General features: G+C 39.0%; 1 protein-coding gene across 3 annotated transcripts in view; it reads left to right on the plus strand.

Annotated features, from left to right (window-relative positions):
- CFAP20DC (CFAP20 domain containing) overlaps window positions 1–10,198 on the plus strand; it is a 246,910-nt gene that overhangs the window by 165,814 nt on the left and 70,898 nt on the right. For 2 of the 3 annotated variants that reach the window (XM_019652812.1, XM_019652813.1), the window contains exon 13: window positions 9,114–9,317. The exons of the other annotated variant lie outside the window; for it this stretch is intronic. In XM_019652812.1, the coding sequence (XP_019508357.1) occupies window positions 9,114–9,317 (204 nt within the window). The remainder of the gene's footprint in view (window positions 1–9,113; window positions 9,318–10,198) is intronic. 3 annotated transcript variants of the gene reach the window in all.

Here is a 10,198-nt window from a genome sequence, read left to right on the forward strand (position 1 = left end):
TGAGCAGCTTGGTATGCAAGCAGTGTGCCAGTTATTCTAATGAAGAGCAGCAATTTCAAGTTCTCAAAAGTTACAGAAATTGTAGATAGAACAATGACAAAAATTAAGAGACTATCAGAAGTATGACTCAATGAAAATGCATCGGTTGTTTAGCCAACACACTCTAGCCTTTCACTGTCAGTTCTCCAATACTCTAATGCGAAGGTTAGCGTCCTATAGTCAAATGTTTATTGGAGAAATCCACCTTCTTTAATGTCTTGGTTTTCATCATTTTAAATAGGAGTAAGTCATACCAGCCATTTGCCTGCTTTTTGTAAGAGGCATTAGGCTGACAGTATTTCCTAAACACATTGAGATCGAGGTCTTTAATTAAGAACCTTTTTTGTGACTTTAAGGATTGGGAACACTTGCCATGTTCCAGGCCCTCTACCGTGCCCCTCACTTTATCTCCAGTCTCCATCCCCACCCATTCTGAGAGGCCTTACCTATTCCTGTTTGACAGATGAGGAAGCAGAGAGGCTGTATCATATTCACATTTATTAACAATAAGTGACAGAGTGGTGTCAAACCCAGGAGTTTGGGCCAGAAAAGCTGATGCACCTTCCACCACACTGGACCACCCCCCACTGACAGAATTCTCTGATCATGTGACAACTTAGCCTCTATTGTCACTTTAAGCTTTGCAGTATTTTAATATGCAGAAGTATGCACAGATGTTGGTCTGTCTGTCATCACTGTATTACAACCACACTGTTTACATTCTAAAACAATTCAAACTTCCTTGAAGTTACCATCATCCCACTCCAGAAACATCAGTTGGCTTACCTCTGCTATTTTCATTTCTATGGCCAGTTTCAGTAATTGTTTTCCTCCTGGTTCTTTAAATAATAATTTACACTACCATTTATTGGATGGTTACTGTGCGGACACGTACTGTACTGTAGCTATGTACAAGGCTACAATTGCCTTGTAGAGGGCATATCCTTGACTATAATATAAAACCTGTTCAATTCGGTTTTACTAGATTCCTTCCAGTCTATAGTTTATTGTTAAAACTCAGGAAGTACCTTGAACTCAGAATATAGGTGCTAGAAAATTACAAATTGTTTATCAACTCATTTGTAGGTAAATAAGAAGAGTTCACCTTTATTTGTCAGAGAATTCTTTCTGAAAATTAGCTTGCTGACTACCAAGGCAAAATGTATGGAAGTATATTTCTTTATTTCTTTTTAGGTCATAGATTAAAAAGGTATTTTATACAAATAAAAATATAACATATCAATATAAAGATCTTCTAAAAAATATTTCCTGCCTCCCCCCCAGAAGACAAACACATACTCATATGTGAAATGAAAAGTTACCTCTTTGCAAGGACTTTTGCCACTATTGGGTTTAATTACCCAAGAATTTTCTACCTGAGACATTCTTAAGGGATTAAGTATGTACAGATAATGAAGCATGGATTGTGTCTGGTTGTGAATTGTCAAATGTTTCAGAGGCAGCACTGGGGCTGGTTAAGCCCAGGTCCACATGAAAGCCGTTGCCGTAAAACACGATCTAGATTCTGACCAGTTGGTGCTTTCTAACAGCCTGACTCCTGATTTATGCTGCGTAAATTGCATCCCTTAAATTTAGCAAAGCTTTCCAAGTTGTCCTGTGGCTTGGTCTTTAAGTTTTGATTTACCTCTTTGCATGGTGAAACGCATGCTGAAAGCTACTATATATTGTGAATGAGTTACGTGCTCAAGTGTGTGTCACTTAGAGCTCACATTGGCGGCTTATGTCTTCTTTTCATTCTTACTGTTAGTGGGCTTGTGTCGCCAGTAAATCAGGGCAAATTCGTGTGGGATGTGTTGCTCAGGACTTTGAAACAAGTCTTCAAGGAGTGCTAGTTGTTGAAGAGATGCCCTGGACCATTAATTTACCATCAGCTATTATTTCACATGTCAGTGTAGAAATTAAACACTCTGCGAATAGCAATAGAGAGGAGATCAATCATCAAATTAAATGCCAATTAAAGTTTAAAATGAGCTTTAGAAAATGGACTTCTACTACTTTTCTTGCTGTCATGTTGAGATTCAAGAAAACGTCCAAAACTTTCTAATTACAGCTTCAAAACTCTTAATAATAAATACAAATTTATACGGCCAGTGATACTGACTCCCCAGCCACATTTACAAAGTGCTTTTTTTTCCCTACTAAGACAGTCCAGAATAAGGTGCCAGTGATAAACAATGAATCACTTCCTGGGAACTGTTTTTTGAGTCTTAGACTTTTCTACCCTGTTGGTCACAGAGAAGTATGCATATCATAAAAACATACTTTGATGAACAAACTGAACAAACCCATGTGACCAGCACCCAGGATCAAGAAAGAGAACACCAGCACCCCAGAAGCTCAGTTGTGCTCCCTCCCTGTCACTACACCTTCCTGTCACTGTCCCCTCACAACCTACCCCGAACCCCCAAGACTAGTTTTACCAGTGTGTACTCTCTTTTGCCTGGTTTCTCTCACTTAACATTTTGTTTGTAAGATTCAATATATCACTCATCTCATTGCTATATACTGTCCTACTGTGTGACTATCACACCATTTATTTATCCATTCTACCATTGCTGGGCATTTGTGTAGTTTCCATTTGGAAACCATTAAGAATATGTCTTTTGGTGGAATATTGGATTTTTCATAAGACTTGGGCAGGGAACTAGAAGCTATTTGGTCTAAAAGGGTTTAGATTACATTCTAGGTCTTTCCATCCTTATTACTTTAGAACAGGATTACTGATTTCATTTCTAAAACAGTATGTATAAGTATATTTCTAGTCTATTTAATGCTTTATATTGCCACTTCAAGCTTGTCAATATAAGCTCCATACTTCTAGTTTGCCCAGTGTTTTCTGCCTAATGGTAAGAATATGCTGCCATATCACCCTCCTCATCCTTCAAGGCCCAGCTGCACGACCATCTCCTCCACAAATCCTTGACTGATCCTGTAAGAAGTGACCTCTGTCTTTTCTGAATGCCAGACTATTTGATATATCTCCCTTTTCTCACATTACCTTTATATTATATTCTGTTACTAACAGCCAACATCCCCTTTGAGTCTTGCTATAACTTAAAAGAATACTAAGAGTCAAGAATTGTTTGGTAAACGTTTCATTAAGAGTTTCTGCAACATGATAGCCACTGTGCCATGGGTGTCAGGCACTGTCACAGTGAAAACCTGATTCAGAAAGAGAATCTCAGAGTTTTACTGGCTTTAGAATGAGAATAACAACCCAATTTTCTTCCAATTCTATTACACTCCCATCCATATAGAATAGAATGAGTTTCTTCATCTGATCTTATTAACCCATGGCCACGTCTCATTTTGGCTCTGCAGCACCACTATAAACTTAGCTTTGTGTTACCCACAGTTCAGTAGAACTGGTTGTTATCTGAGGTTCACAAAATTATATAGGCAGATGTTTGATCAGTTAAGCTGGTCTGTCTTAAAATCTTGAGAAGAGAGATTAGGCGAAGTGCATCAAGTCGAAAGGTTATTTTTGTTTATTGCATTTTATTATTTTGCTGGAGTTATCAGTTTTCCTTTTAATCATTATCAAGGTTCTGTTTGTTATTAACACTCTACCTCAGTAAATGCCACCTTATTTTATGCTCAGTTCTTGATAGCTCTTAATTGTCCCACTAGGTTGTAAGGCCTGTGAAAGCAGGGACCGTATATTGGTTTGTCGGAAAACTCATGATGCAGTTTTGCACCGAAAAACAGAAAAAATATGTCATGACTTTTCCGACAACCCAGTACTTGTCTTTGTCTTTTCACTGTCTTAGGCTCCTAATAATGTGTGAAGAAAGATCAATGAAAACAAAAGGCTAGACTGGCTTCATGAGGGAAGCACTTGCCTGGGAATCTGAGCACAGTGGATAATATATTCTCGAGCCCATAACCTTGTTCCTAAAACAAATCTGACTGATAATGTCTCCCCTCTTTCCTACAAGGATATTTTGAAATGAGATTGAGTTATACGTAGCATTTTGAGCCTTTCAGAGAGAGAATTACAGAAGGCACTTTGCCTCTCAGCATTGCATTATTTAGTTAGATGACATCATGTGCTGGACTCCACCTTAATGCAAAGACTTTATTGCAAGCCTTCTTTTAAAAAAATTAATTAATGATTAGCTTTTCTGGTGATTTAGAATTGGTTTAAGAGATTGCAAATCAAGAATGCATCAGTGGACTAAGTTAATTACCTGTCTCTGCCACCAGTCATTATATTCATGACCCTGGAGAAAGTCGCTTCTTTCTCTCTGCTCATTTATGGCTGCTCCTTCCAGGGTGTTGTCAGAATACATTATTACTGTTGTATGAAATAAAATCATGGAAATATAGAGTTCTAAGCAAACTTAGCACCAACAATTCCTGGCACATGATAGCGTCTCAGTAAGTATTGGTGAAATAAGTTAATGAATCAATCCATCCATCCATTTCCACCACTGCAGGTTACTGCAGTATCCCAGCCAGCTAATATTTCCCCAGCCTCTGTTTCAACCCTGCCAGTGGTAGAGAGAATTCACTGCCTCTGAAGGCCACTCATTCCATTTGTCAACAAATTTAATTACTATCCATTGCCACCTTAGACGTCTATGAGTCTGTCCCTAATTCTACTGAGCTGTTAGTCACTGCTGTCCTGCATTCCTCAAGCATCTTAGCCTTATGTCTGTTGTAGTATTGATCATGATACATTATAATACCCCGATTTACAATACCTGTTATGCATCCCTTTCCAGATGTGAGCCCCATGAGGACAGAGGTGTGTCTTATTTTCTATATACTCCCAGCTCCTAGCATAGTACAGAATGGATGAAGGACTGGACGGAGGGGGACAGAGAAAATTAGAGGAAAGAATAGTATTCACGGGGAGCATATGTATTGATCGCCAGCTCAGTGGTCTCCTGAGAGGATTGTACTCACCCCAGAAGATGTGTACCAAAAGCAACCCATTGGGCTTCAGGAAGAAAATGATTAAACTAGTTCCATTTATTTTTTTTAAGCTCAACCATTTTAATTCCTATTTTTTAATGTATGTTTTATAATATACATGCTGTTTTAATATAGTTGTACATGCGTTTCATTTATAAATAACCATATATCGGAAGATACCTACTCAGATGTTTTCTGATAAAGGTTAAATCATAAGTTTGGAAACCCTTAGTTTGTCAAGTACTATGCTAAGCATTTGATATACAGTATTTCATTGACTACACCAAAAATCCCATGAGGTATATACTATGGTTCCATTTGACAGAGGAGGTATATACTATGGTTCCATTTGACAGAAGCTGAGGCGCAGAGAGGTCATTTGCCCAATCACATACAGCTGGTAACTGATAGATCTAGGGCCCAGACTCAGTCCTGTCTGGTACATCACTGCCCCATTCTCTTGTTTTTCTATCGTAGCACCTGAGGTTGTACCTCAGGCACAGTACAGGCTTCTGGGTTAAATAAATAAACTGAATGGATGGGTTAATCATACTACATATGAAGGCTTTCTTAAGAAAAATTGTAAAAATGAAAATAAAATTTCCTATTTAATTGTAAAAGCATATATTGGCAATGACAAGCCAAACAACACGCCTGTGTGACACATTAGAACATTGAGTTCCATTTCTTAACAGAAAAACTGACGTGGAGGACAGTGAGTCACCTGATCACTTTTGAGCCCAACATCAGGCAACAGGTCTCATTTTCACACCTGACTGCCCAACTGCTTTTTTTTTAGTTATAAATTATATACCATAGGGCCGGCCGAGTGGCGCGATGGTTAAGAACTCGCTTGGGACACCAGAGGGCCCCAGTTCGGATCCCACATATGAGGGCCAGTGACACTGCCCTCTACNTGGTATAAAATTAAGAAAATGGAAATTTGGCTGAATATCAGTACTGCGATGTTTAGAGAGTTATGGAAATGACTCTGAAAGTAAATAGGCTTTTTATGGTCCACTCATTGAAGACCTGAGTACAGCTGAAATATTGGACCAATACCAATGAATGTATTATCAGAAGTATTTCTCCATCAGTGTGAGTTGGTCTAGAGAACCTGTTAGACACTTAGCTTGCTAATCCTTTTTTGCTGTGAAATAATAAAGCCTAAATCATAGAACTAAATTTCACTTGCAGATTGCTAAAAGTCTTATTTCTCCAGTGAGATCAAATATGTCTTATGACATGTTTTTCCTTCCACTGTTCTCCCAGCTGTTATTTCTTATTACTGAAATGGTGATGCATTGATATGGGTTCAATTACCCAAGTATCTGAGTACATTTATATTCATGGTGCGTCACAGATCGTCAGGCTAAGTGACTGTGATTATTAGACAGGGTGTTTGATTTAAATTAAAGGAACACTTCCAAGAGATTATTTATAGAGGAAGACAGTTTACTCTAAAGAATTCCCATCACCCATGTCATTAATATTTTAGGACCCATTAAAATAAGGAATATGTGGAAAATAAGGAATAAGTGCTCTGTATGCACAGGCACCCTGGCCTACACTGTTTTTCAAGGTTGAGGTCAGCGCTGTGGGGTCACACTATGGATGAGAAAACCTTAATGCCAGACCCATTGGGTAAGGAGCCAACTGAAGCCCTTTAAATGCAATTCAAAAACATATACCAAATTCCAACTTGTAATAAAACGAGACTGTTAAAAATGATTTCATATTACAATTACATGGTTGTTAACCACATAGGAAAAACACTTTGAGCTGATGTTCCAAAAGAGAATTTGTATCAGATATAATGGAATTTTCTCCTTTTGTAGAACGACTGAAAAACATCAAGTTCCAATGGAGGCAAGTTAAGGCTTACNGTACCCATTAATGGTCATCCCAGTCCCTCTCCCCCAGCCCTTAGCAGCCACAAATCTGCTTTCTGTCTCTATGCACTTGCATATTCTGGACATTTCATATAAATGCAGTTATGCAATCTGTGACCTCTTGTCTCTGGCTTCTTTCACCTAGTATAATCTTTTCAAGGTTTATCTGTGTTGTAACATGCATCAGTACTTCATTACTCTTTATGGCTAAATTATATTCCATTGTAAGGATAAACAAAAATCCAGTCATCAGTTGATGGATATTTGGTTGTTTCTACTGTTTGTCTATGATGAATAATACTGCTATGACCATTCGCGTACGAGTTTTTGTGTGAACATATGTTTTCAGTTCTCCTGGATGTATGCCTGGAGGGGATTGATGGGCCCCATGGCCCATATTTAATATTTTAAGGAACCATCAAACTGGTTTCCAAAGTGGCTGCACCCTTTTGCATTCCCACCAGCAACGAGGATTCCAGTTTCTCCACATCCTCACCAACACTTATTACTGCCTATCTTCTGTGTTATGACAGCCCCAGTGGGTGTGAATGGTAGGTACCTCATTGTGGTGTTTCTCTAATGACAATGATGTTGAGCATCTCTTCTTGTGTTTATTGCTCCACAGTTCTTTCTTTTGAGTTTGTTATTTCTATTTCTCCCTCCCTTTTTTTATTTTTAGTGTTTTTCATTGGAATACAAATTTTGTTCTTCTTCTTGTGATATCTGTTTTGTTCCAAGAACTCTCAAAGCATATTAAACACTCATGAAATCTCCTATTAGAGATTGCATGGCCTCTCAGGGTGCCAAGTTGCTGGAGCCATGAACTGTAAGAATTTAAGTGAGCCTCTAAGGGCAACTTTCCAGAAAGCCTCCACATCACTTTATTAGATCACAAGCTTTCATAACTCCCAAGTTATGATGATGATGCTACTGTTCTATTAAAAAGCTTTTAATGTCATAGAAACACCAAGAATTTTTTCAAAATTATGTTTTCTTAACTTTTAAATTCCGTTGAGGCAGAAAAGAAGGCGGTAGCTATCTCAAAGGGTCCTCCTCTGAGAAAGGAAGTGTAGAAGTTACAATGTCCAAAAAAATTCCAGTGTGTCATGGAAAAAAAACTTTTTGAGCACAACCAATGTTTCCAGGTATACAAGAAAAACTCAAGATTGTTTTTAAGTTACATGCCAGCCCTGGATGTAAATCACACTGCTCATATACATATGCTCAATAACATAACAGTGTTAATATTTTGGCAATGTTGAAATTAATATTTGTTATCAAATTTGGTTTTAAGCCAGAGAAAAAGGAAAGGTTTTGAAAATTCCATATGCCAATTTCTTCCCTGTACAGTGAAAGAATATTTATTAGCCTCTAAAGATTTGTAGTACTATTCTTGAAAAAAAATTGTGCCTGACAGATTACATATATAGTAAGTCCCTATCAGTAAAAGCATTTATTGTAGCTGCGAGGTCTTTCTGGCTTTCAGACCTTACCTGTTCCCATCTTAAGTTCATATTTTATTGGATGGTTTTTAACAGCACTAGTCATTCTCAGTCTTACTGTAAGTTGAATGTATTTGGTCATAATGTTGGCAATGATGAAATTCATCAATTGTCTTGTAAACTAGACATTTTTATGGGAAGCGATTTCTCTTTTTTAAAATACTGCTTTGAATTTTTATTTATTTAGTCAACCCTCAAAAACAGTTGAGCACCAGACGTGGAAAGTACAATAGGAGTAAGACAATCGTGATGCTTTTCTTTGGAAAGCCCATAAGACTGCCTGTGAAAACCAATTACATAACTGCAATTGTGATAGATGCTAAAAACTGAACACTAAGATTCTATGAGAGCACATAATGTGGACGAGCTGACACATTTTGTGCTTGTCAGAAAAGGCTTCCCCAAGGAAAGGACATATAATTTGGGACCTAGAAAGCTCCTAGGAGTTAGCCAGCACATGGGTGCAGGGGACGAGCACATGCCCAGGCGCTAAGGCAGACGTAAGTTTGATGCTCTGGAGACTTTTAATGCTGGACCATCTGGCTGACATGTCAGGAGCAAAAAGACAAAGTGAAGCAGATGGGGTAGGCATCATATAAAGGCACCTTAAGGATCCTGCCTCTGTCGGCGAGGAGCTATTGAAGGGGTGAAGACTGTGGAGTAGCAATTTTCGGTAGCCTGTGAAATTAACAAAGGCCAAGTGACCCCTTGCTCTGTCGCTTTTTTCTCTCTTGGTCAGGAATATGACTGGAGAAACTATCAATCCAGCCAAATGAGTGAATCCGAGTTGCAAATGCTGGCAAGCCTACAGCGGCAACAGAATGAGGAACTAGAAGACACTGGGGCTTCTCATGGCCTAAGTGCATCCCAGGTTGACAACTGTAATGTCAGCATAAGTACCAGCAGTGACGACACGACCACCTGGAATTCCTGCCTGCCACCTGTGAGTCCAGGGCTTCGCGTCCTTGTTTATTGCCTTAACTAGGAGCAAGCTTCTTCCTAGCAAAGCCCAGCCCCCCAGAGTCAGGTCTCCCTCCATCACCATCGATCCCCTTCTCCGTCTTCTACCACACCCCCTCTGGTGGTGAACACACAATGCGATATATAGATGATGTATCATAGAAATGTACACTTGAAACCTATATAATTTTACTGACCAATGTCACCCCAGTAAATTCAATAAATTTAAAAAAAAAATAGGAAAAAGTTTAAAAAAAAAGAAGCCCAGCCTTGCCTGGGAAAACCAGGGCCAAAATGAGAACCCTCCCTGTGAGAAATATTCAGAGCCCACGCTGAAATCGTCTTTTAGGTGTGAGGGCATTGTCTTTTCTTAAATTGTCTTCCATGATATGTAAAACCATACATTGAAAGAAAAAGGAATAATTTTACTCTGGCTATCCCATTGCATCCTCCTAGGATAAGCCCTGGCACATGAGGGGCTCAGTATGTGTTAAATAAACACTTGTTCAATGAATGAACAAAGAGGAAGACACTAGAGATACACTAAGCATTGCTTGGATATGGGGGCAGAAAAGAACCTTCTGTAGAAGCCACCAGATGTTTACTGACTCCTCCCTGTGCCTCAGGGCCATGATAGGCACTGCAGATGCTTCAGTGGCTTATGTTTTCCTGTATGCTTATCCAGTTAAAGCACTTTTCAATATGGCCCGTCATCCCCACTGTGGACCAGCAGGGGAGTTGGAGCAGGTCAAAGGATCCCTGTGTTGCAGGTGAAGAAACCACATCCTGGGCACAAGTTTCCACACCTGGTCAGAACAGGATCCCAAGACAGAGCCCAGTGGTTTTTGTGGTTTTTGCTTTGTT

The sequence above is a fragment of the Hipposideros armiger genome, unplaced genomic scaffold, assembly GCF_001890085.2.
Source record: "Hipposideros armiger isolate ML-2016 unplaced genomic scaffold, ASM189008v1 scaffold_187, whole genome shotgun sequence".
In the NCBI taxonomy this organism is placed as follows: Eukaryota; Metazoa; Chordata; class Mammalia; order Chiroptera; family Hipposideridae; genus Hipposideros; species Hipposideros armiger.